Source organism: Sciurus carolinensis, chromosome 6, assembly GCF_902686445.1.
Source record: "Sciurus carolinensis chromosome 6, mSciCar1.2, whole genome shotgun sequence".
Lineage (NCBI taxonomy): Eukaryota > Metazoa > Chordata > Mammalia > Rodentia > Sciuridae > Sciurus > Sciurus carolinensis.
In genome coordinates, this window is record NC_062218.1 from 9,147,163 (window position 1) to 9,175,004 (window position 27,842).

Sequence of the window (27,842 nt, forward strand, 5' to 3'; positions counted from 1 at the left end):
TCTGACCTTAACACAAAAATAGTACTATTTCCCCTTCTTAGTCATGGCTAATGCAAGAGTAAACCAGATAAAATAAATGTCCTTGGAGCATTCCAGCCGGAGTGTGATTATCATTAGCATTACTTTATGATGGGGTTTTCTCAAGGTCACTCTAGAATTAGTGGCACTGTGGGACTAAGCACTCATCCATTATATGGGTTAAAATGACTAATTGAGGGTCTGAGTTTAATTATACTCATAAGCACAGACACAGTGCAGCTCCTTTGACGGGCTTAATAACATTCTTGTGTACACAAAGATAGATGGAAAAAATTAGGGTTGTATATTGTTGTCCTTTAGGACAAGATGCTGAAGTGGGAATAGAATAATAAAAATAAATAAATGACTCAGGGGCCCCGGGAAATGAGCTGGGGAAGCTAGCAAAGCCAGCCTTATGCACAAGCATAGGCCAGAGATAAAGTTTTAAGTGCTCATGACTAAATACAGTGCAGCTATACAGTAATGTAGATCCAAGTTTCTTATTGAACTGCCTCTTAGATTAACAGGAAAAAAAAAAAAGGATGCCTAGCAAGACTTTACCTGCAGCTGAAATGATGATAACGGCCACAACAGGGATCTTTAGGGTATTGATTTGTGATATTTTCAGTGGGAGATGCAGCCATGTTTTACAGTAAGTTCAGAAAGTATTCATTCTGTACACAGCTGCTGGAGTTACTTCCGGAAATGACACTTATATCATGTCATGCTACCTGTGTAAGAACACAGAATGACTTCTGGCTGTCCCTAGTGTTAGATAAATCCAAGCCACCTTGAGAAGCTGGCTCAAAGTCGGGAGAATAACGGAAGGGTGGCTCTTCAGGGATAGCAGAACATGCAGAAGTCGGATACAGTGTGGGGAAACCCTTATTTAATGGCCATTCTGTCAAGAGTCGAATGGAACCATCTTCAGTGAGGTGAATACATCTAAGCTTAAAGAACTCGGTCCTGCTTACATGTAATGCTTTGTCATGTATCTGAGCCCTGGAAGGGAATACCCTGTGTACAAACAAAACAGGTCCCTGCCTGGGTTGTTTGTTCCTGTGTGGGCACCGTTTGCGGACAAGTTGTTTCTCTCCTCTGAGTTATTTACTCATTTTTTCTCCCTGTGTTGTGGCCACTACCTGTCTTTGCAGGTCTCTCCATTTCTTACTGGGGTGATTGTGTTCCTTTCCTGGGGATGCCAATACAAATAAACACAAAATTCATGGCTTAAAACAACAGAAACGTGTCCCCTAGCAGTTCTGGAAGCTACAACTCCAGAATCAAGGTGTTGGTGGGGCCTCATTGCCTCTGAAGTCCATAGGGGAGGATCCCTTCCCACTTCCTAGCTTATGGAAGCTTCCAGCAATCCCTGGCTTCCTTGGCTTGCCACTCTGTCACACCAGTCTCTGCCTCTGTCTTCACCTGGCCTTTCCTCCGGTGCATCTCTCTTGTGGCCATTCTCTCCTTAACAAGGAAATCCCTGGACTTAGGACTCAGTGCAACCTAATATTAACTATGTCTCCAAAGACCCTATTTCCAAATAAGGTCACAAGCTGAGGTTACGGGTGGACATGAATTTCAGTGGCACATTTTCAGGACACCACACTGACCTCAGCTGACCTGAGTTTGTCCAAAGGCAGAGGCCATCTGACCTCACTGATCAGTGCTCAGTCTGGGCTGTCAATCCACGTGGAAGGTGATGATGATGTCGGCCAAAGGTTAACAGATGTATTTGATCACACAGTGCAACAAAACAGTCATGGGTACAAAACTAAATCCCTTTCAAGATCTGAACAGCCTGGCACTGAAATCATTTCACCAGAAGAGTCCTTAACCACAAAATGAAGAAAAGACTAATAATCTTCATATATACATCTTATGCCTAACAATTGGCTACATTTACTTTGAAGCATATTTTTAAATATCAGAAATTAAAGCTTGAATGAGGCAGAATTAGAACAAAAGACACATGGAGACAGGGGAGAGGGATGAGGACGAGCCAGGGTGAAGCTTCCTGATCCGGGTCCTGATCTCAGAGCGCTACTGCCCATCCCGTCCCCCAAGATGGCCACCATCACCCTATCAACCCGCTCCTCCTACAAAATGTAAGAGATTATTTTGTTCATTTCTACCCTCTTTCCTCAGTGACAGATAATACTTTAGTAACAAATAGATAGATCTGCTTGAGAAAAACTCTATTTCTTACTCCAAAATGAATTTTAAATGGGAGGAGTAAGGGCACCGCTTCTCATTTCATATCTCGGCTGTGCTCAGGTTTTCACCCTGTCACTATGCCAGGGCTTTTCCATGAAGATGTTCCCTGCCTCTTTAGGGCAGGGGGAGGCAAGCGGCTCCTCTCTAGAAGGTGCCCTTGAGCTGGCTACTTCCCCAGGAACGGTGGGGAGCCACTGCCGTGGAGGCTGGACCATGCCTACTGCCCAAGGGACAGCACCAGACAGTGGACACAGTCCACTGAGATTGGGGCTGGGTAAAGGCAGGACAGCATCAGCTTCTCGGCTCCAGAGGACGGAAGCACAGACTGATCTCCCTCACAGAACCTCCCCTCTGCTCAGCATTTGGATATTGAAGAGCAGTGCAATTTGCATTCATAAAACTGTTTTTATTCTGAAAAATAAAAAAGAATGTGATCTCTTTTAGACTAGTAACTGCTTAAATCTTTAACCTTGGCTTCTCATCCTGAAATGACATAAACAAGTCTGAATTCTTCAGGAACAAAAGTCAAGAGTAATGATTTCCAATAGTGAACTGATAGATCTACTCTTACCTACCATATGCTCCTTCTACTGGACTGGTATGCTACATGGGCTTAGCAAATACTGTCCTGAGGAAAGAGCTGTATTTTATTTTATTTTATTTTTCATTTTTCTTTATATATTCTTGAAACTGCAGTTACAGAAACAAGCCCAAAATATCAACTCGTCCTAAAGTCATCTAATAATGGAGGAGTCTGAGTACTGGAAAAATCATGTCAATGTCATTATCCTTAAAATACAGGCTTATCTTTAAAATAAAAACAAAAGGTACCCATAACTCTGTTTAAATGAAGATTCAAGGTAAGGCTTAGAGACTAACGCTGTCCAAGCTACTTGCCTATCTGTACTTAAATTCTGTCTTATTCTGTTTTCTGTTATTACAACAAAGACTTGATTCTGGGTACTTCATTTTAAAAACATTTTTAAAAGAGGATATTGAGGTCATTTTTGGAGACTGGAAGTTCAGGACTGGCCAGTCCATCTATTCAGCATCTGGTCAGGGCCTCCCAGCATTGATATCTGCAAAGGCAGGAGTGTGTGTGGACAAGATCAGGTGGCAAAACCTGAAGCCAGAGAGATTCGGGGCCAGGATCACGTTTTTTATAAGTCTGTCTCAAAGGAACTCACTAGAGTCCCTCCAGGAACTGCATCAATCCTTCCCACCAGCCCCTGTCTCTTAAAGGTCCCACCATCTCTCCACCTCAGTGCACTGAGGACCGAGCTTCTAGCAAGGAACACTGGGGGACAAATCAATCCAGACCACAGTAAGGCCTCTGCAGAGGGAAATAGAAAGGAGAGGAAGAAAACCACTGTCATTTTAAGGCAAAAGGGATGTTGGCCAAGTGGGTGCCACCCAGTGGATGGATTGATTATATCTGAACCAAGACTTTCAAGTCCTTGGAAGGTCAAGCTTTTATAAATAATAATTATAATTGAAATTTTATTTGAGTCTAGTTTCTCTGGACAATGCACCTCAAAATTCCTGGACTTCCCCCAGGGCTGTGCCAGAGCATGCCAGCTGCTTTTCTGGCCATGGTGCTTCCCACTACACCACTGGGGAAGTCCCCAGTATGCCTGGCCCAATACCACCTGACCCTTGAGGTCATTTTTGACCACACCTGGCTGGGTTGGGGACTCCCTTGCAGATTTCTTCCTGTGCTACCCTAACCAGCGTCGACCTGAGAGCAGGAAGCTATGTGAGCACTAGCTGCAGGAGTGCCCCTTGCTCTACTAGGCAGGAGTTTCTAAAGGGCAGGAGCTGCTGTGCACACCTCTTGTCTCCTTGGTCCCCACAGCACACACTAAATGTTCGGCAAATGCTTACAAGATTAAACACTTGAGGCAAAATCAGCCTAGGAAGGATTAAAAAAAAAAAAGTGAATAAAGATCTAGGAGTTTCTAGGAAAAACAAGAATGTAAATAAACTCATACTAAAATCTAAAATCTATCATGATGTAGGCATTTGCACCTGTTTGGGTGTATTGTCAACTTTTATTTTTCAATTAATGGGAAAAAAAATTCCTTGAAACTTTACATCCACTCACACTTTGTTAACTTAATTTTGGTCCTCTCCAGGGCTGTTTCTTCCTCTCCAGTCAAACCTGATCATCAGTGTGGAATGATTCAGAAACACATTCAAATAAGAAGAGAGCTGGGCATGGTGGTGCATGCCTATAATCCCAGGGAGACAGGACGACCCAAGTTCAAAGCTAGACTCAGCAACTGAGTGAGACTCTAAGCAGCTCAGCGAGCCCCTATCTCTAAATAAAATATAAAAGTTGGTCTGGGGATGTGGCTCAGTGGGTGAGCACCCTGAGTTCAACCCCTGGGACCAAAATAAACAAACAACAACAAAAACAAAAACAAAGACAAATAAGGGAGGAGAAATCATGTCTCTTTTTGTAGCAGGATGGAAATTTAATGAATTAAAGGAGAAGTTAAAGTTTCACTGATTTTGATGGGATTTGCTCTGTCACTCACCTGATAAACCCAGAAACATGGGAAATCACTAGCCCTGGTTGCATCTAGGCTAAGGAAACCTGCTTTGGCTACATGAACTCTTTCTTGATCAAATGCTCTCTGTTTGGGCTTCCTATGTTGTCATCTCTTCTGGCCAGCAGTAGAAGCAGCAGAAGCTGAGCCTCGGTGTGAACAGAGAAGGACAGAGAGTCTCCTGAGCCTGACAGACCCTTGTTCTGACCTCACCCTCAGCTGAGGACTTACAAGGGGGACCCATGACATGGGCTGGTCTAACTTCTTCATCTACTCTTTCATCAATGGTGTTACACGTGCATGCTCTTATGGGCAGCGCCCCAACCCTTGAGGCAGACATCAGGAAGACATAATTATGCTCCTACAGTACTCAGAATTTCAACTGAGAGAGCTAACTAGCCCTCTACTCCTCCGCCATTCAGTTTGAAACACACAGATTCGTTAGGAACCATGGCAGGCCTTGTAAGTAGGGGGTGGGAGAGAGGAAGGGACGGATTGTAATAGGTGAAAATGACTGATGTAGAAAGAGCAGGTGGGAAAGGCCTGCGGCTTGAGCCTTGGAAGAGTTACAATTCTCCTGGTGAGACAAGAGTTTTCTGAAGAGTAACAGATTTTAAGAAGACATAAAATTGAAGTCACACTGGGGTATTTTGGAAAACTGTAAATTTGGCTTATGTTAGAGACTACCCATGTCAAAAATTCATTAATTTGTGACCTGGAAGAAAAGTAAAAATGTCAGAGGGTTCCCACTGCTGTGCAGGTGTGGAGATATTCATGCAGCCTGTCTCTTTATCTCACATTCTGCATACACATTCACACACAGGCCCCTCTCAAGACTCGGCTGTGAGTGTCAGTATGAATATTCATGACATGACGATTATTAATGTCACTGAGGTGATTTCATTCTTGCTCAGCAGAGACTGGTTTTTATACCTAGAAACCGAACAAGCGTTAGAAAAATGGCAGTTTGTGCCAGCCCAGCTAAAGCAACTCTGTACATTTCAGTCTTGAAATACAGATTATTTGACTAGATGCTTTTAATCGCCCTCTTGGCCCCCATCCGTGATTAACCTCATCCAGTAGAGAGAGTCCCAGCTCTGATACAAAATGCAACATCCTTGGGAGCACAGGTTCCAGAGTTTAAACTGTATCTTGATTATTACTTTCTTTCCTAGGAGTCAAAATTAAACAAGGCATAAAGAGGCTCTAAGAACTCTCCATAGATTTCTGGGGATGATTTTGTAAAAATGCACTGGGAGAGAATTACCACATATTTACCACTTCTATTATTTAAAAAAGCATTTAACACAACAGGCCTTATGAAAGAGCACTTTCTAAGAACCACAGACTTGCACAGTCACACAGAGAATTAAAAAACAAACAAAAACAAAAACAGCGACTGGTGATAGTTAACTAGGTCCCTGCGCATCTGTTGCAGACTCCCCAAGCAACTGGCCTGTCTGGTTATTCTATATGCATGATACGACATCAAATGACCCACAACTATTGTTTTCAATTAAAGTGACTCATTTTTGGTTGAAATGAAAATGTGTGTTTTTGGCCCTAGACCAAAAAAAAAAAAATTATGTTAAATAAGTCAGATACTGGTGTAGATTCAGGGGAGCGGCAGATGCCTTCGCCAGTTCAGTACAGACTTAAACGTGCTTTTGGTTAGCTTCTTATACTCCACTGCCACATCGGCACTCATCTGCAGAAAATCAGAGCCTTAGGAAGGCAGCAGTGAAGGAGCCTGGCGCGGGGCGGACCCCGGGACCCACGGCAGGAGCGGCACTGACCTTAGGCACCCAGTGGCATTGCGCAGCACCTGTGATGAATGCAGCTGTATTTTCCGATCATCCTGAAGAGGTGGGTTTTCCCAGCCCGAGTGGGGGATAATCACCGCATTGGTCAACACTGCCAGGGCGTCCTGGATGATTGGCATTTTAAGCGCATCACACGACGAGAGGTTCCACAGGACTCCTGCAAGAGACACACAAGCAGAGCCGTTGGTGGCTAACACTCCTTCTCATCTCAGCGTTTTCCTTTCTGGAGTTAATGGCACTGGCAGGAAGGAGCGAGGCCGTGGGGGCGAGCATCCTAGAGCCTGATGCTAATTTTAGAGCATCCATTGGAACCCTCTAGAAGCATGCTGTGAAGGTCAGACGAGCGAGCAGAACCGGGGCATGACCATCTCTGCCTCTCACGAAGAACAGTAAGTGCGAGAGAGCCCACTGAACTGAGTCTCTCACCCTGCTTCAGTGAACTTCTAATACGACCGACCCACGCGCCCAACTTCTAGCCAAGACCAAGGAGGTGTGAAAGCTACTCAAAACAGGCTGTAGGACCTGGTTCCACCAGCACCTCGGCATGGCTGTGGGTTGACCTCATCCCTAGCTTCCTCACACTAGCAGCTGTCAGTAAAGGGACAGGTGAGACTCCAGCAGGAGGCCGAGGACAACAGGTGCATGAGGCAATTTGAACAAGTTGTGGCCTGTGGCAACTTGGTCAGTTTTTCTCTAGAAGCGAGCTCGCGAAGGAACTCGAGAATGTTCTTCCTTAAATGGTGACCCAGGGAGCATGGAGGGCCTGCTTGCAGTGGGCAGAGAGGAGCAGTAATTAACGTGGGCAGAGTAAAAGAGAAACTGTGGACACGTGGAATGTTTTAGGTTTTTAGATACGTGTTTTCTAAAACGAGACTAATTGTAGAAACAGTCTGCAGGCATCGCAGGTTAGAGCGTCATTTGAAAATGCTTTGAAAATAATCATTCTCTTCTGAATAGTTTACATAAAGGAAAAAGAAACAGCGCACTATTCTGTCCCCTACTGATGAAAGCCCTTTGGCTTCTTCCATCTAAACAGGCACCATCACTGCAGAGATGGGAATAAAATACTGTAGTTGTCTTTAGAAAAGCGACTTCCCACTTGTTTAAGAAGCTCTCCATCTATCTTAAGCGGATGAGATTTTGTTTCACCTGCCATCTGATGAATAGAATGCATAGAAGAAACATCATTCTGAATTGTTTATTAGCTCCTTGCACATGTGGAACCAACCAAGGGCAATAATAGTACAAATCTGACTGCTAATAATTGAATAAGCTACTATCACAGTGACTATAAAGTTCTCTAAAAACATGACTACAGAGACAAACACTTTCAACTGTCTTAGAAGTAACATTTACTGTGAATTTCATTTAGGCAAATACAACAGAAATAAAAGGTTTTTGGTGCCTGGTGTACAGGAATCAGTCCCATAAGGCAGGGGCTTACCTTGAGGGCAAATCTGGACTGCTTGCTTTTGTAAATAAAGTTGTTTTGGAACACAGCCATGACTGTTAATTTGTGTATCTTCTGTTTGCTTTTGTTCTCAGAGGGAGAGTTCATTATTTGTGACAGAGACTGTATGGTCCACAAAGCCTCGTCAATGTACTGCCTGGCCCTTCACAGAAAAGCTGTCCAACCCTCCTCAGAGCATTCACCACCCTCTGTGGGCTCTGTGAACACGCTGCACTCTCGTCAGTATCCTTCCCAGAGTAGACAAACAAATGCTCGAGGGTACAGAGAAGGTGCCCAAAACACCTTGTGATCTGGACTACTTTGACATACCAGGAATATCAGGAGATGCATTTATCAATTTGAAAAGAGAATATGAAGCTATTTATTTTTTAAAGGAATAAAATATTTTATTTAAAAAATTCATATATGCTTCAAATGAAAACTCCTGTCCATTTATTAAGCACCCACAGAGTACCAGGCACCATACAAAACATTAAGACTTCTTTATGCTCTTTCAGAGCAAAATTGATCTCTGTGGCACTCACTCTAGCATGACACTAACACACCAGTTCCACTGTCATAAGATGACCACATCTTCAGGACTGCTCAAGACACCAGCTTCCAATCCAGAGTAGAAGCAGATGGTGCAGCTAAAGCAGAGTCAACTGATGAAGTGCGTCAGATGCCACACTGATGTCCTTGCCCTCGGAAACCACCATCCCCGCTTCCTCCTCTCAAGCCCCCACCTCCTCCTCCACCTCTAAATCCACCACCTCTACTGCTGCCTCCGCCACCTCTTGGAGGTCCTTTCTCACCCAGAGGTCGAGGTCGAAACCTGTGCAGTGGCAGCAGCTTAAATGGGTCTACATGAAACTTCTGTAGTTTTTTAAAGGAAACTGCCTTCGTGTTTTCTGACAATTTAACTGAAAAATAAAAATCTCTAAGTTGTCCAAATATTTCATCCACTTTTCCAATTTGTTCTTTATTTTCTAAATAAACAGGAGCATTGAAATAAGGCACCTTATTTTTATCTGTGGTACATTTACAAACCATGTCATCTTCGCAGCCATGCAGGAACTCGCCTAGGTCCTGGAGACCTCCGGGGCCACCCCCGTGTCCGCATCCTCCTCTGCCACCACCTCTGAAGTAGCCTCCTCCTCCACCTCAAAAGTGGGTGTTGCTATTGCCAACACAGCTGAAGCCACCACCACAACCACCACCACCATGATCTCTACCCTGAGAGGATGTGGTCTTTCCCACCACCGCCTGGTCACCTGGGCCCTGGCCTTTGCATTTGCACCCACCTGCAAGATCTGAAGCTATTTCTTCACCTACTAAATGTTTTACAAATTTTGATCAGCAAAATAATAAAAATGATTATATTAATTCGTTTTTAGTGTTGAAAAATATTTTAGAGTAAAATAATCGACATTTTTTTTGTGTGAAAAAAAGCACACAGGAGAAATTAGGCGTTACTATGGTGTTTGAAGGTGTCTTTTAGAAATGTCATATTAAAGCATTTGTGTATGTTCCTCTTAAGTATTCAGTGCAGGTACCCAGAAACATAACACGAAATTTTTCACTCTCGAATCCTGAGTTGGAAATACTAATACATGAAAATTGAAGCTTGAAAATAAATGCTTAAAATATGGGTGATATTCTGCCATAAAATACACTTCCTCTAAGAACTAAGTATAAAGGGGAAATTGGCGTCTTAACACGAAATAAGTTTAAACCAGTCCAAAGTAATTCTTTCTTTTTATTTATAGCTTCAAAAAAATTATTACTTTAGAGATGCACATCCAAGTGAAATTCGCTGTGGAATATTCATATGTGTACACAGGCTAGTTTGGTCAATGTCATTCCTCCATGCCTCCCATTTCCAGACCCTTCTCCCTCCTCCTTAAACCCCTTCCTCAACTCCACTGATCTCTCTTTTAAGTTCACAGGATTCCCTCCTTACCCCATGTTATTTTCCACTTTCAAGAGAATTAAAATTAGCATACTGCAGTGATACTGCCACATGAAAGTCTACAGCAGCGAAGTTCACAAGGGACAAGTTATGGAATCAGTCCAGATGCCCATCAGATGAATAGATACAGAAGATGTGCTATATGTAAATGGTGGCGTTTACTCAGCCATTAAGAAGGATGAAATCATGGCATTTTTCTGGTAAATGGATGAAACTAGAGAACATCATGCTACATGAAACAAACCATATGCATAAAATCAAGGATTAAATATTTTCTTTCCAAGTAATTCTATGATAATAATTTTTAGCTTTCTAATGAATGGTAAGAAGAGGGAAAGGAAGAGGAAAAATTAAAGACAAATTTAAAACCCAATTTCACATTTGTCAAGAATAGAATGAAAAGGACAATTAGAGGTGTCTTTATCTCCTTTACATTTTTCATTAATTCATGAACTGGTGCAATATAGTTCAGACTCATACATGGAGAGAAATTTCTCAGTTCACATTCATTCTAGGCTGGACTCATCTGTGAATCATCTTCCAATGAACTTAGTACGTGACCCATGTCTACTTCTACCTTAGTGCATGTCTACAGCCAACCCACAGGTGCCTGCGAGTTTATTAGAACAGCAGTGAGTCTTCATCAGGGAGAAATCTCACTTCACACAAAGAACAGACTAAGTGGATGCAATATGGCCAAATTCCTTTTGGTGGAATTCAGCAAACCATTTGAAATTTCAATATCTAGACACAAAAACAACAGTGGAAAGAGTAGTTTCTGGGGACAATTGAGATATAGGTGGATATGTCATGGGGAACAGGAGGGAAGTCCACATCAATGCTGCAAAACACACACACACACCCCCAGCGGGAGGGAGAGAGATTAGTAGAAGACATTGGACATAACTAGTCATCCTCTCTGAACAAATGGAAAATGGTGTTTTGCTCAAATTCGTATTCACTCCTTCCTCATTTTTTCCACAGTGGTTCAGGGTATGTCCACAGATTTCCTGATATCCCCTTTAAATCATGGAGCCTAATCCTTTTATGAGAGGATTGAATTTAGTGACTGAAAATGGTGGAAATGACTATGAATGACTTGAGATTATTAAAAAAGTCCTGTAGATTCCCCCAAGTTCTTTCTCAGAAACTGCCTATTTTTAGGAGAAGTAGGTGCCTGCCACAGTACACAACTCTGAAGTGGGCCCTCCAGCCCCACTTGAGCCTTCACAAGAATGATGTCAACCTCATGAAACCTGAGTCAGAGCCACCAAAACCAGCTGCCCCTGGACTCCTGCCGTCAGACACTGCGTGAGGTAAGTGTTTCTCGTTCTAATCTGTTAAATTCTGGAGTTACTTTTTTAAATTAATTTTTATTTGTTCTAATCAGTTGTCCATGACAGTGGAATGCATTTATACATTTTGATAGATCGTAATAAACGGAGTATAATCCCACCTCCCTTCTCTTGCTTTTCCATACCGTCTGTTCAGTGGGCTCATTCCACCCCCCTTTGGATTCGTACATCTTTTTCAAGCTCCAGCTCCTCGCTCCTCTTCCTAATTTCCATTGTGAGAGCATAAAACATACAGGAAGGAGGATCCTGCTGGAGTTTATAACTGAATTTAAAATGCATTTTAACTTAAATGATAAACGTTTGGCTTTTTAAAACTGCACCATGCATCACATATAGGACTTATGAAAAGGCTAAACACTTCCTTTAGTTTGGAACGCCCGCCTTAGTTTCCTCTTAGTGCTTAAAGTTGGCTTCAAGAACACAAGCGATTTATTTCCAGACCTGGAGTCTCGCGTGGGCTGGCAGGGTGCCGCCTGGAGGCTCTCGCCTTACCAAGCTGCTGGAGGCTGCCTGCTGCCTTGGCTTGAGGTCCGGCATCCCCCGACCTGGCTTCCATCATCGCATCTCCTTCTCTGACTCTGAGCTCCTACCCCCCTCTCACGAGGACGCTTGGGATGGTATCGAGCCTACCTGGGTAACCCAGGATAATCTCAAGATCCCTAATGGAATCAAATCTGCAAAGAGCTCTGATTCAGTCATACCAACTGAAGTAGCACCTGCAGGGTCTGGAAATTAGGATGTGGACATCTTTGGAGAGCAATTAGTCTAACGTAAGTTCCCTTAAAAATGTTGGTGTATCTAAAATGGAATTGAACTTCTTGTGGTAGCTTTCTCCTAGCCCTCTAAGTCCCTGGTGAGTCAGATTGCTTTGATCATTGGTTTACCTGCTCCATGCAGATCCAGCACCTGCCAGGTGCCAGATTCTCTTAGGCACAGAGTGGTGTGTCAGTGAACCAAATACTACTCCCTGCCCAGGGTGCGGGTGTGGCAGTCACTCTTGTCATTATGCCTGAGTCACAGTGGCCTTCCGCCGTCTCCAGCACACAAGCTCACTTGCACCACAACCCCCCAATCTGCTGCCGCTGCATTCTGCATTCTGGCTAAAAACAGAACTTCTGTGGATTCAAGGTATAGAATTCCACTGAAGTGTATTTTTACACAGACACTTGGTGTCAGCTCTCTGGCTTTGATTTTCAGCAGAGCCCTTGGGTCCTGCTCACATTCTTAGTGACTTGTTGATTTTCTGCAAGTAGTTGCTACTCTTTCCCACAGCAAGGTCCTCACGGTGAGATGACAGCAGACACTGAGTGTAGGTAACATGGAGAATGCTCTTAGTGCACACACATGGCATCTCGGCATACAGAACACACCCTGGCATCGGGGAGGAGTTCCCCGGGTAGGACGGCACAAAACAGCAATTAATAACTGCACAGTGGGACCTTTGCAGGATGTGATGGGCTCCAAGCAAGCTTCATGGTACTAGAAAAATGACATAATGACTTGAGAGAATAAAACAGCATATGTGAGATTTCATTTCACAAATAATAAATCCAAAAAAGAATATAAAAATACACTTATGAGGAAGTATCTACCATGAATCAATAGAAATTCTATTTTTAGCCAGAAGAGAAAACTTTATATCTCTGAAAAACACTCATTGGAAGGCTTATCTCCAGACCTTCATTTGGGTAATTTCCTTATATGAATTCTCTGAGAATTCTAAATTAGGCAAAGTAATACTACCCTTTCAACTCACAGAAAGACTGAAATAGATGGAATTCAGTATTCTTCATTTTCAACAAGTGACTCCCTTCATTTTTATCTGAAGATAACATTAAAATGTAGTATTTTGGTTGATGGTCACCCACAAATTTTAATTTACCTGAAGAAGATATGCTAATTTCTTCTAGATGTAATCTGTAATAATTTGCTTTATAGCATCTCTCTGTTCATTACTTGCACTCGATAGCTTCCCTCTATCCATGTAAAATGATTACTGTTCCAAATATAATTCTGACAGTAGGTTTAGTTAAGAAGACATTTAAATAACTAATTATGTATAATAAATATACCTAAAAGATAGTTTATTTTTATTTCAGGCATAGGATGGCTCTTTTCCTTGAGATTATCCATATTCATGAGCAGTAATTGGTTTATTAAAATTTCTTTAATAAAATCTTAATTACTTTCATTTGATCCTTCATTTTGTCTCAGTAGAGGGTAACTATGGTTTCTTTTTCCTAAAGGAGATGAAGACTATCTTAATAAAAAAAAATTAAGAAAAATACTTTAATAATAGCAAGTCTTAAATTATGGGAAAATCAAATATTGCCTCCTGGCCACGCAAGACTTTATTACGGCCTCCTATATGTTTTCTGTAACTTCTTCTCATTTGTTAGACCTAAAACACAATCCCCAAACCCATGAGGACCACAATCCCCAAACCCAAAGTCCAGAGGAAAGTTGAGCTTAATTCATTTCTAAAATGTTAAGAAAATTTATTTTAAATCAATCAGTTAATGACAAATTAATGTAAGATTTATTTTAAGCAAATTTATAATTATCATATTTTCAGAAAGATTTGTGACCCTGGGAAAGGAGAGAGGAGAAGATATAAATGGGGGCCAAAAACGTCATCACATAAAAGTCAGTTAGGCCTAGTTAGGGTGGTGGAAGGGGCCATGGAGACACCCACCCCTACTGTTACCACTCCCCACCCGTGCAGTGGGCAGAAGGCTGCTGATTAAAAGCGGGGGGCCCTGATCTCATGCTCCCTTGGGGTGCATGGCGCATCCTGTGCACATGAATATGTGGGTGCAGACGATCACACTCTCAGGCCCCCTGAGAAGTAAAGACCCTCAGGGTACGGCTGCGAGTTGAGTTGAGATTGTCTTGAGAGTCCTTCCAATGGACAACAGTCACAGGACACTGTTGGAAGTTTTGTTTTAAATAAAAGCATTTATCTTGAGTATGTTAAAGCTTATTACCAAAATGACGTTCTGATCTCAGGGATTCCTTAGGCCAGTACTCCTAAGGTTTTCTTTCAGGAGTCCCAGGGGTTGGTTAACCAGAAAAAATGTCCTCTCTGTTCTCCTCCTTAATATCCCACACAGGAAACGGTGGTGGCCTCTGCAGTGGGGATCAGGGGAAGGCTAAGCCTCTTGGAATTTCAACTCACTGAGCCATATGGAGGTCTCAAGGACAGCCGGGGGTGGAGAGCACTGTGGGACCCACAGGGGAGGTAACAACTGAGAAGAACCAGCTCATCATCATCCATGACTAATTCCCATAGGCTTCTGGTTCAGATGCAGAATTGATTTTAAATAGCCACATGCACATAAATACTAAGATTTAAGTAATATTATTCTTACTTATTTAAAAAATACACACAGAATGTGGTTAACTGCAGAGTGGATGAGAGTGAACTGTTCTTTACATTTGAAAGCAACTCAGACCTTTGCTGCTTCACAGCAGGCAAAATCTGGTTTAAGCTGATTAAATCTACCTGGTTCCCAAGAGATATTTTAATTGCCAAGGTTCTAAAGCAACTTTGGGGAAAGATACAGCCATCGATATTGAGGTTGTCTTATTCCAAAGCCAAAAAGGATCTCAGCAACACTTTTAGATTCAAATTTCTGCACCAACAGCAGTTTTTAAAAGTTTATACCAAGTTTGTGTAAGATTAATATAAGCAAGAGGTCCATATTCACCTAAAGTTTTGATTAGTAGTTTTTAAAATTATCTTCAATGTTAAGAGTTTGAATTAATTTAAAATGAAATAATTTTACAGAGGGAAGACTTTAAGCAACTATTTTTCTAAAGAAGTATTTAAAACTCAGTTACATCTATGATCTCTTTCCAGTTTAAATTGGCATAAGCATATCTTAGTTTCTTTAGAATTCTTCCTTTAAACTTTTGTAATAAAGGGGTAACAGACTCATGGAAAACAATGTTTGTCTTCCACTTGGGACCAAGCACTGCAGATGCTGAGAAGGAGAAAACTCTTCCCATGGTAGGTTTTTATTTGCTTGTTTTTGTTTTTAAGTAGATGAACATGAAAACAATTTGGATGCCACTATCTGGCAGTAGCCATCTGTGAAAGTCGCAGGTTCACCTCTGATCAGAGCATTTTATAAATGAACCACAGAATTCTGTATTTCTCAATTCCCAAGAGACAAGTGGTTAGAATATAAAATTAGATTTGCTTAAACTATAGTCTTCCTCAATGACCTTGGGTATGCCAGAACTCAGAAAGAGTGCCACCAGAGCCCCCAGGCTGCTTTGTGGTCTCAGGAAAGCAGCCCTGGCACTGTATAAGTTATATCAGTCAAAGATTACATATGTCCTTTTAACTGGTAACTACTGAATTCATATATGTGCTGATTAAAGTTTTTTTTATATATTTTAAGTGTATTTCTTGGCAGTTTTGTGCTGTAGAATTATATAAATTAAATAAAGTAACTTTAAATGGCAGGATTGAGGGAGAGAGAGGAGGAGAGAGGGAGAGACATATTCAAAAACAAACAGCCCCATTATCTGATGATCTTAAAACTACATGCAGGAGGTGAACTTGCTATCATTTCTGGCCCTGGGCTAGTGACACTGGGGCAGACATACTTTGCCATCCCTAGGTTGAACAAAGCTAAGTCCAATCAAACATAACCTAACCGCTGGCCAGAGGAAATCCCCACCATGGAACAGAAGGAAAGAGCTGGTCTCTCAAAAGCAGGACTTTGCTCCTCAGGAGAGATCCCTGCTCTGTGCCACCAGGCCTACAGTGGCTCCCCAACCTGCACATCCCCCTGTAACCACCCAACCAGGAGCTGTAGTTACCAGGCAGTGATTTGCCCTTTGACACTGGTTCTTTCTGGAGAGAGTAGGCCTTTCTGGCAGTAAGTCTAAAAAGTAAGTTCTGCTGATCAGAAGATTTTTTCTCCTGTTGGCCTTTAGAACAGATGATAAGCCATATAAAGTACTTTATCTTTGGTAAATACAGAGCTTGGCGAATTCCTGATTGTGCAGGGGCTCCATCAACCATAAAATTGGGATCTTATTTGGGTGTGTTCAGCTGTTTGCAGTTTGAGTAAGTGTTGTAACTCAGAGGTTACACAGCCCCACACACCTCCACAAGGTCCCGGCTGCCATACCAGGCTCTCTGGGCCTGCAGTGAGGAGGAAGACGGGAAATGATAAAGTCTCAGTCAAAAATGAACTGGCTGTGGCCTTGGGAGTTTTTTATATCATTTAGAGCACACCCACCTCATTGGTCCTATTGGGTCAAGATAAGAACTTGAACTGAATTCATTAGAGCTTTCTTAGCTACAAGTCCTGAGCTCTGGTTTAGATGTGGTTTGTTTCCCAAAAAGTTCAAGGTGTTGACAAGTTAGTCCTCAGGGTGGGGTGGGACCTTCTTAAGAGAAGTCCTCAAGTAGTGGCAACCCTTGGTCACGGGAGACTTGCCCCTGCCTTTCTTGTTTTCTTTTCCTGTGACATATTGCTCCCACATGCACTTCCACCATGAGCCATTCATGGTGAGGCACTACCCAGAGGCCCAACAATTGGGGCCACCTGATTTTGAATTACTGGCTTCTAGAACTGTGAGCTAAATTAGCCTTTTTTAAAATTTAATTAATTAATTAATTAATTTATTTTTTTACAGACTGCATTTTGATTCATTGTACACAAATGGGGTACATCATTTCATTTCTATGGTTGTACATGATGTGGATTCACACCATTCGTGTGATCACACATGTACACGGGGTCATGATGTTTGTCTCACTCCACCGTTTTTCATACTCCACCTCCCTCTCATTTCCTTCTACATAATCTAAAGTTTCTCCATTCTTCTCTCACTCCCTACCCCCACCCCCATTTTTTCTTTACAAAGTTACTGAGCTTTGTGTTTTGCTATGGTAATGAAAAATGAACTAATATATCCTTGGAAAGAGGATGTTGGGAACACTCTTCGGCACTGGGACAGGTTTTAAGAGTGCTTTGGTTCCTAATGGCTCTTGAAGACAAGCAGTCTTGATGACGGTGTCGGGGCAGAACAAAAAGAGCAACAGCTGGGAATCAAAGACAGGTTTGCATTTCAGTCCTCACATACTCCAGATTAAAAAATGTTTACTTATTAAACATTTCAAGAGGTGCTCATTGAATGGAAGAATAATCAAATGGATGAAGAGTTGTTTGAAATCAAGGCTAAAGTACACGTATCTCAGATTATCACAGAGGACAGTTGAACCAGGTGTCCTAGAGAAGATCACATTGAAATAATGTTTAAAGTCACCCAAAATACCTCACATTTCTGAGTTTGTATTAAGCACTAGGGTCTTTGCTAATCATCTTGCACATATTGACTCGTGCAACCTTTCAACCACCTCCATTTGACAGATGAGGAAACTGAGACACAGAGAAATTGTCACTTGCTGAAAGCCATTCAACTCGTAGGTGAAAATGAAGGTCAGATAAGAGTTTGACTATGATGCATAGAACAGTCAGACAAAAGTCAGGCACATACATTTGCTACTTGAAATTAGAAAGAAGTGGTGTGGTTTGTGATCTTTGAAGCAGAATACATGAACACAAGAGAATGCTCTGCTTTTCATCTTTTGCCAGTTTCTTTTTAGCCGCAGGTCATGTAGCCGGAGAAACTCAAGAAGTCATTTGGGTCCAGAGAATGAAGAACATTCCGTTTTGAAGCTACTTTTACAAATAATTTTTTTTGCAAACATCCAATTCTGCTTACCTTTACTGAAAGAGAAAAAAAAAAAAAAAAAAAAAGAAAGGAAGAAAAAAAGAAAAAAAAACAGCTACAGTCTTCCATGGGAAAAACTGATCAGACACTAGATTGAGATGAGGAATAACTTTAAAGCTAAATCCTCCCTCCATCTACTTCAAAACTAGGTCTCATTTTCCGTTAAATCAAAACTGTCTGATGCTTGCTCTACCAGAATATCAGCGATAATCATAAGGCCTCGTTCACTGAGCCATGACCATGTCACCTGCACCATTTTATGAATCTTGACCCCAACCCTAGGAGAGAGCTATTGCTGGAGGTTTGGTTTGATAGCTTCACAATTAGAGATTGAAGAGTTTACAGAAGTCTCTCAAGGGCAGGTAACAAGCAAACGAGGTGGAGCTGGGACATAAACACATTTCAAACAACACTGCCACTTGGAGACACTCTATTCAGAGGTCATTTCATGGAAAACACATGCCGATGGCTGCTGAGAACACTAAGACTCAGCTAACGTCTCTGCTGATCACCCTCAACTTTGTGTTTCTGAGTTCCCTCCGTAACTCCAAACGTGACCACTTGTGGTTGCCAATTTTCCTCCAAATATATCCTCTCCCCTCTCAGATTCTACAAGAAAGTCCACTGCCCAAATCAAAAAATCTGGGGACACTTCTGTTTCCTCATGCCATTTCTTAAGGTTTTAATTGTTTAGCAGGTGTTTGGTGAATACCTGCCAGAACGAGATATTGCCAGTCCCTCTGAGGAATATATAGTAAATGAAGCAGAACCCACCTGGGAGATGAGGGAATGCACACGTGCCCAGTGAAAAATGAAATTTAGCATATAGGGTTGTGAGTGATAAAATTCATCAACTGTCAGCGATGGTATGCCATGAAAATAAAGAGAATGAAAGAGCTCCCTGGGAGGATATCAAAGAAGATTCTATGGCTTGGTGAAACTTGGGGTGGACCTTGAGGGATGAGCAGAATTAGCCAGGGAATGAGAGACAGAGAGAGAGAGAGAAATACAGATATAAAGAGAGTAGAGGCTTGCAGCTATGAATGGGTAATGGATACTAGTCTCAATGTAGAGTAGATGCCAACAAAAATGCTGATTAAAAAAAAAAAAAAACAGCTTGTTTGGACAATCATGGTGAAGTCAGAATTAAAGGTGATCAGATTGACGTGGGAGACCACCCCTGGGAGACTGGAATGTCAGTGTCTCCAGAGACCTTTGACCACCAAGGTTACTGGCCCCTCCCAAAAGGCTGCAGGCAGGGAGCTGCTAATTAAAGCCCCTGGACCCCTAACTGCCTGAATCACTCCATTTGGCCCTCCCCCTGCCCATCTGCTTCTCAGCTTTTTGCCATCTCACCGGCATCTCCTGGGCCTAGTCGCTTAGGCAGGAAGGACAGAGATAAGGCGGGAGAGCAGGAGAACAAAGGAGACTCTAATCTACAAAAGAGGGCGCTCTCACTTCTTGGGATAGCAGAACACCAGCCATGGACCCCTTGTCCCTACAGGGAGAAGGCTGTGTTACTACCTTTAAATAAAACCTGCTTCATATGCTGTCCTCGGCGTGCTCCTCTGGTGTTCTACTTCAACATCTGAGGAAGCAGAACTGGTCACTGATAACTGGCTGTATCACCAGTCTTACACTAGAATAGCAGCTGTCCTCCTCACCATGGGGATATTAAAGACGACGCCTGACCAGTCTCTGCCTCTAGCCACGTGGCCTGGGAGTGGAGGCTCAGGTGCTGCCATTGCTGTTTAAAGAGTAGCCCATCGTATCGTGCTTAGCCTAGCAGAGTCCAGCGCCCCAGCTCCGACACTGCACCTTTCTCTGTTGAGCACAGCACAACCATAGGTTATGAGTAAAGGAATGTGGCCGGGAGCTTCATAGGTGACATCTTTGGTCTTTAACCTCACCGTGATCCAATGAGTCCATCCATTCATTTATCCTTTCACCCATTTCATTACCAACCCGTTCGGTGAGCAGTATCCCTATGTAACAGAACTCTCGGAAGCCTCGAAGCCTTGCAGCAACCGAGCTGCCCTGGTCAGTGTCACAAACATTCAGCAAGGTGGGTGCGGTCCCTCTGAAGAGCTGCAGAGCGAAGGGCAAAGGACAGAGAGGTCTGGAGCCTCCAGGAGCTTTAGAGGGTGGCGAGACTAGAACACAAGGACAAAGGCACGCCCCGTGCAGTTGGAGACAGGAGAAGAGCTGGAGGGAGAGGCAGAGGGTCGGGTGGCAGAGGCATGAGCAGGGCGATGCCACTTTGGAAACTGGCCTCCGGCTCCACCGAGACCCGGGTGTTTAAAGGGCCTGCAGAAGTCCATCAATGTTTACAGGAACATAATTCACAACGGCTAAGCTGTGGAGTCAGCCCAGGTGCCCTTCACCAGACGAACGCACAAAGAAAATGTGGTACATATACCCAATGGACTGTCACTTGGCCACTAAGAAGAATGACTTTATGACATTTGCCAGTAAATGGATGGCTCTGGAGACAACCATGCTAAGTGAAAGAAGCCATCCCCCCAAAACCAGAGGTTGAATGTTCTTGTTGGTTTGTGGAAGGTAAACCACAATCAGAGGCACGGAAGAAGAGAAGTTCAGTATATTAGACAAAGAGGAATGCAGGGAAGGGAGGGGGATAGGAAGACAGTGGAATGAATCTGACATGATTTTCCCATGTACATACAGGACAACACCTCCGTGAATCCCACCATCGTGTGCATCCACAAGGTTGGGGTCCTAGTTAGAAGAAGACATATTCCACACTTGTGTGATTTTATTAAAATGGGTTCTACTGTCATGTATAACTAAAAAGAACCAATAAAAAGTTTTAAAAAGAAAATCTCTGTTCATAAACTAATTTTCTTGATTTAAAAAAAAAATGCACCAAGCAGAGCGAACATCCTACTTCAAAAATAATAGGAGAGTCTGTAAGTTGTGAGAGTGTCTCAGCGCTGGGAAGCCCGTTCCACTTGCTGCCTCCTCTGTGGCTAGATTTTCATCAAAGACTAGATCATTGAAGTCATGACTCCAAGAAGACAGCAAGGAGTCGGTATTCAGTGTGTCGCATCCAAGGGAAATCCTTACGCTTTTCATTTTTGGTGCCTAGATAGGAAAGCTGATGTTCAGGGACAACACTCAAGGCCCTGGATTTTCAGTTCCCTGCCAAGTCTGATCTTCAGCTTTATGATTGACATCTAACACTACCTACAGTCAGGACTCCCATTATTCTTCTGAAAGCTCCCCACTGTGTCCTCCTGTGGACGCTCCCAGGCTCCAGTGCCTCTCTTGCAGTGGGTTTTAGCCAGCCAGCCCAGGGACCTAGAGAGGTCAGGGGCAGGGATGCAGCAGGCACTCCTTACCTAGGCCCCTGGGCCTCATGATCTTCAGGCTACAGTACCCTTGGGGGGGCTCTTTGTCTCCGGGCTCTGGAGTCATTGAGCACTCTGCCAGTCCTGCCTACACCTTGGAAAAGAGTCCTTCCATTGTGTTCTCCTGAGAATCCCAGTGGGTGTGCTTTTATGTCCTGCTGGGAACCTGATGAGAGCCCAGGAACAGGGGCTTTGGAAGTTTCCCTTTTATCCATAAGCCAAAATAAATCTCCTGGATGGGTTTTTGTTTCGTAATGTTTCAGTCCTGCTCTGAGCAGCAGTTGTGATAAATTAAAAAAACAGGATAAATTCTCAACTGGTCATCTAGCTCTAAGATTCTTTTTCTTTTTAATTTTTACAAAATTCATGTAACATTTAATCAACCGTGTTAAAGTGCACAACTCGGTGGCGTTGAGTTCAGTCACAGTGATGTGCACCCATCACCTCCACCAAGTACAAAGCGTTTTCCCATCATCCCAGAGCTGGTTGTTTTATCACGGAGATGGTCTGAAATGGGGTGAGAAGTGTAAGAAGTGAGCAGACCAGCAGGGAGGCAACTTCGGGATTCCGAGGGAGAGATGCTCGGGTCAGTGGAGCTGGACATGGTCAAGTCCCAGAAAGAAACTAGATGTCACACCGTCTAGCTGGCAGCTGGACTGGATGTGGGGGCCCGAGGGAAATGGAACCATTCTGGCCTTGGGCACAGAAGTGGAGGGGGGGTGTCCCAGGAAAATGTGGGTTCCAGTTTGAGATGTGTTAAATCTGAGATGCTGATTAATGTACAGTGATTCTGCAACAGGCAGCTGAGCTCCCAGTCTGGAGCACATCACTGAACCTAGAAATGTGGAGTCTTCGCCACTTAGGTGGTATTTAAAGCTGCAGCACTGGAAGAAGTCACTGAAGTAAAGTTCCGAGGAGAAGCTGGCAGCCCAGGGCTGGTCCTAAGCATGCCTACGGTTAAGTCTGATGGAGAGGCAGTAAGGCAGAAAGAAGAAAAGCACTATAAAATTTTTAGTTTCACAAACTGTTCACCTTGGGATCCTCTGCACATCCTGAATCTCAGCTGACACCTCCTCTGTTAGTTGCTGAGAATTTCTTTTTTTAGCAGCCCAGGTAATCTGAAGGTATAACTTCTCCCTTTATTTAGTATATCCACAAGCAAGCGAGCTGCAGTTTTCCTCATAAGGCATCTGTTTAGGCCCATCAGTGGGTGAACTGAGGACAAATGAAACCCAGTCAGCCAGCTGATCCTTAGGGCAGGTACTCAGTGAAGATAAGTAGAAGAACTGGTGGTGAGCGGGGAGCAAAATCACTTATGTTAGGTATTTCCCCAATCAAAGCAGTAGCAACAAAACCAGAGCTTGGCAAAGCATGCTTAATGTTGACGGCTCTATTAAGATGGGAATGTGAAGTGTAATAGGTTTTTCAGAAAACAATTTAGAAAAAGTGACAATCTTGCTTATTTGAATGCTGTGTGACATTTAGCATTACTCCTCCAGGTAAAAATCGCAAAATTGATAAAAATGACTTTTGGAGATATTGTTGAATATGCTGAACACATGTAATGCATTTATCTGTTGACTAACCCTTAGGTAAATATAAAAATGGCATCATTTTCTGAGAATTGAAGGCAACTTTTACTGATTATGTCGAAATTTTAGAATTTCTAAGCTTTTTAATTTCAAGTCAAATTTTAGTATGCTACTGCTGCTTCTTTTTTAAACTACTGATTTCTCTGTATGGGTAAAGAGAGTAGAAAATAAATCACACTTTACATTATAATTAATTTTTATCAAACTGTAAGTTCAAGAAAAGTACATGGTTTTGGTACATTAAGTTTTCTCACATTCTAACAGTGTTATCTTTTCTCTGGTAACTTTAAAATCTCTGGTCTGACAAAAATGGATAAAGAAAAAAGCACAAATCCCCCCACGGATAATCAGATTTGGGGGGACATGTTCCTGTACACCTCTCTGCTTATCATACACCTACACGTGACTTCACAGAAAGACAATCACTGCACACAGGGTATTTAACGTACCTTTTGCATCAAACATAGGAATGTATTTTGATATCAACAAATATCTAAGCCACATTTCCATTTTTAATGCCTGTAATGGTCTATTTGATGGACCATTTGTATCCAGTTGTGTACTGACTGCCATATAGTCTAATTTCTTTTCCTGACATTGGCTCTTTACTACATAGCAGAGAGTGTTAAACATATTTTTCATAGTTAAACTCATATGCTTTGAAAGTTGTTCTTAATAGCTCCTTGATATAGTTTTATAAAATGTGAATCAGTGGGCAAAGAGTATGAACATTGAAAATATTGAGGTGTACTGCTAAAATGCTCTCCAAGAAGATTCTATCATGTCCATCTCACCCAATGGTGCACACCGCTGCCCCCCCAACACTGGGGGCCAACAACCATTTTCAGGTTTGGACATCTAATGGCAAAGGTGGCATTTCCTTCCCACTGGTATTGCTTTTAAATACACTTCTTGATATGAGCATTTTACCTGTTTGCCCATTGTTTCCTGAAATGGCAGTTCATATCTTTTGTTATTTTATTTCCCAATTGGATATTGTATTGGAACAGAACAGAATTGGAACTTCAATAAAAGTAGTAGAGTTGTGGGGCACCCAGAGAATTTAGCAAGTATCAGAACTACTATCTATGTCCACAATTATTATTGTTCCTTTTCCTAACCTTCATACTCTCTAGGCCCACAGTTATTATTGGTCCTTTCCTGATCTTCAATTCTTGGGACTTTTAGTCCATTAACATCTACACTTTATTTTTCACTGTATCTTTTAATTCTTTTGTTTTTCTACCAATAACCCCACTTTTAGAAATCTGGGGACATTTGACTTTACGTCTTCTACAGGCATGATTCTTCCATCTTGTGTCTTAGTAAGAGGATGTTTAAACAATTATAAACACCATGTTGCAAGAGGCTCTGGAAATGGGAAGCGGCTGGATATATCCGCATGCTGTTGATGATGGACATTAACACGTATACATTGCTGCAAGGGCGGACTCCTTTCTCTGTTGCCAGAGCGTAAGGGAACGAAGCTCTAAGCCATTCATTTCTAGGTGTGTTTATTTGACTGTTTGTCGGCTGAGGATGGCAGCCGTGATGTCGTCTAAAGTAGGGTGAGTCCTTCATGGAATGAGTTTTTATTGATCTGTCTAGTTATTTCCATTTCTTCCTCCAACTAGTCTACTCTGTGGAGATTGATTTCCTTAACCCAGGTTGCCATAATGGGAACCCAATCCGGCATGACCCTAATTGGACTCTACCATCAAGTTTCCGATTCATTATTTCTAGCTTAACGTATCACGATAACCTACCTGTTCGCTGCCTCTGTTTGTCTCAGGCAGGCTATTTATCCCAACCCATCATGCCCCTGCTGTCAGGCTGATGTTCCTCTCTAGCAAGGGGGATGCCTGTCACTGCCCTACCCAACAACCATCTGTTATCCCTCATCCACAGATTTAAACACAAATGACATAAGACCGTCTAAAGACCCAGTTTGTAAGATTTGCTGATATGCTTTTCATATAAATTCTTATGCAAAATTCTAAGAGTAAGGATAATGACATTGAATATGATCTGTCGGGGGCGGGGGCGCTCAGTTAAAGGGATCCAGGTACACAATCCTGTGATTAAAAATGGTGTAAAGAGATGGTGCATATAAACTTGCAAAGAAAGAGGGTCTCACTCCCTTTGCTGAAGTCCTTTGGCTTTCTTCAGGGACTATATATGTTAAAATTTCATCTCCAAGGAGACGGTGGGCAAAGATTCTCTGTGATTCACGCTCAAGGCCAGTTCAGGTGCCTTGGTTTCCAGGTGTAGACAGGACACTGAGGTTCAGTGATGAAACTAAGGGATTTGGTTTTCAGTTAACTGCCAACTCTATACTTACCACACAGCAATGTCTAACACTGACCAAAATATAGCCATTGTTCTTAAAAATGGTAAAAATAATAGACAGAACTTGAAATACTCTAGGATCTAAGGCACTACTTATTTGCGACTCTAGAGTTTTTAACAGAGAAAAATTAACTGAAATATATGTGTAAAATAGAGGTACTACTACAAAATATTTAATGGAAGTGAGATTTGGAAAGGCATCAAGTTTTGGTCTTTCTTAGATCTGCGATATATCGTCATTAAACTGCATAGAGTCAATATCAGATGAAAAAGGTCATATCTTTCATTTAAATTCTGAAAAACATCTTGTAGAAATAACCACTGTGATCCAGGATGCTGAGTGATTCTTTATGGAAACATCTAGACAATGATGACAATTCTTCCTTCAGGAGAAGTATGGTTTGTGATGATAAAAATCACACTATCAGATGAAAAACGTTCTCCTTCAATTAGAGGAAAACAGGGAGGTAGCAACTCCTTCCAACACTGTCAAGCATTCCCAGGAGCAAATGTATGCCAGCTGACACTTGCTGATGCCCAGTGGTGACTGGCCCCGTGGAGGTACAGCTGGTGCTGAAGGTCAAGAAGCAGAGGTAGAGAAGGAAGAGCTGGAGGAGAGAGGGAGCCCGCGAGGGTTCAAGCCAGGGTTGCACTGTCTGAGACCAAGATGGGGTCTCCTGACTCCCACTGCAGTTCCCACAATGGAGTCCGGCCTTTCTCCGTAGAAGAGCTAACATGGTGTCACCCTTCGCATCTCAGAGAGCAAGCAGAGACCTGCTGTGAAGTCAAGGAGGAGGAACAATCAGCGAACAGGACAAGTCAGCCCTGGGGCAGCCTTTTCTCAGGAAGCTAAAAGGAGAAGATCACAGGGGCTCTGAGCTGAGGACTCCTTTGAGACCCAGGTAGGCAGGTGGGTAAGGGGAACAGGTCCAAGAGTGATCTGTGGAGCTCCTACAATATGCTGAGCTGGACATCAAGGTCACTGACATGGCACAAAACCGCCTGGCCCTCGAGGAGCGGTGGAACACCAGGAGCTGGTATCAGGGATCGGTCTGCTGCACGAACCAGGCAGGAGGAGCAAGACTTAATGATGCCTCATAAGGAAGACAGTGTAGCAAGGAGAGGGCAAGGGAAGGAGACGGAGCCCGAAATATTATAGAGAGAAGAGTCCACAGAGCCCCACAGAACTTCACTCTTTTTAAGTGTCTATAAATTTGAAATTGATAGTACATAAATTTTTATTGTTAAAATTAATTAGACCAAGAGGGATCACAACATTTAATCATTTCAAGCTGGAAAAGAATGTAAGGATTGGTATCTATTTATTGTACAAGGAAGACAGATACGATATATTCTTGACCTTATATTTAAATTTAGCTGTTAGAAAGACATATGTCTTACTATTTGAGATAGAGAACTACAATAGCTCATAGCTGGAAAAGTCCTATTTAAAATTACCCCACTAAGATGACAGCTCATGTACTTTACAACCATTAATTATGAAGATGGTATGGGCAAAAATAAGCAGATAATTTTTCATAGCTTGATTAAAATTTTTCAATTTTAGATTGCTACTTTCTTCCGAATGGACATGCTTTATCATAAACTGTGTGGACATTCAATTTTAAAGATAAAGCAAAGCATTTTATTATATTTTCTAAAACAAGGCTATCATTTAAAATATGGGTTATGCCTTTAAGTATGCATATTTAACACTATAATCTCTAATGTATCCAGTTTTTAATTCTTTTCACAAGAAGATGTTTTCTTATGGAAAATGTGGCTTTACAAAACATTCTGCCCTCCACTCCTAAAGGTTAGCAAAGAGGTCTGAGGGCACATCTAATTTATACCTTTCTTTAAAGGCTTAAATTATGCCCAGAATTGGTAACCCTGGATAATACCTAACAAAAAATATGTAACTGGTTTGGAGGAAGTATGGTTTTGTGTTCTAAAATGATGTATAAATAAGTAAGAACTTTTAGTTCGGGATAGATGGCATTAACCTATTAGTGTCTCCTTATTAAAAAAAAAAAAAAAAGGGATCAAAAACAATGACATACTCCCTTTGCTGGGAATGATGAATTGAGGGCTCTGCTCCTAGAGGAAATTACAGCATTGGCCTTCAGTGAGGGAAAACTGAGTCCAGGGCACTAATTCTGTAACTAGCAAAGAAAGTAGGGTCATGTCGCCTTAGAATGCAATACATTTGTTTATTTTTTGGTGGTGCTGGGGATTTCATGCTCATGCTAGGCAAGCACTCTGCCAACTGAGCCATTATTACCAGTCCCTGCAATACATTTATTTTGGAAGTAGAATTCTGGGTCAATACTTACATCATTAAAACAAGCGGACAAATAAAAAAAACACATACTTGTGAGTGG

At 42.3% G+C, this 27,842-nt stretch overlaps 1 protein-coding gene and 1 pseudogene across 4 annotated transcripts in view; both read right to left on the minus strand.

The window, feature by feature from the left end:
* Window positions 1–27,842, minus strand: part of Ctnnd2 (catenin delta 2) — an 856,033-nt gene that overhangs the window by 162,607 nt on the left and 665,584 nt on the right. For all 4 annotated transcript variants that reach the window (XM_047555397.1, XM_047555396.1, XM_047555400.1 and 1 more), the window contains one exon: window positions 6,584–6,767. In XM_047555397.1, the coding sequence (XP_047411353.1) occupies window positions 6,584–6,767 (184 nt within the window). The remainder of the gene's footprint in view (window positions 1–6,583; window positions 6,768–27,842) is intronic.
* On the minus strand, window positions 8,739–11,924 carry LOC124986604 (H/ACA ribonucleoprotein complex subunit 1-like; annotated as a pseudogene).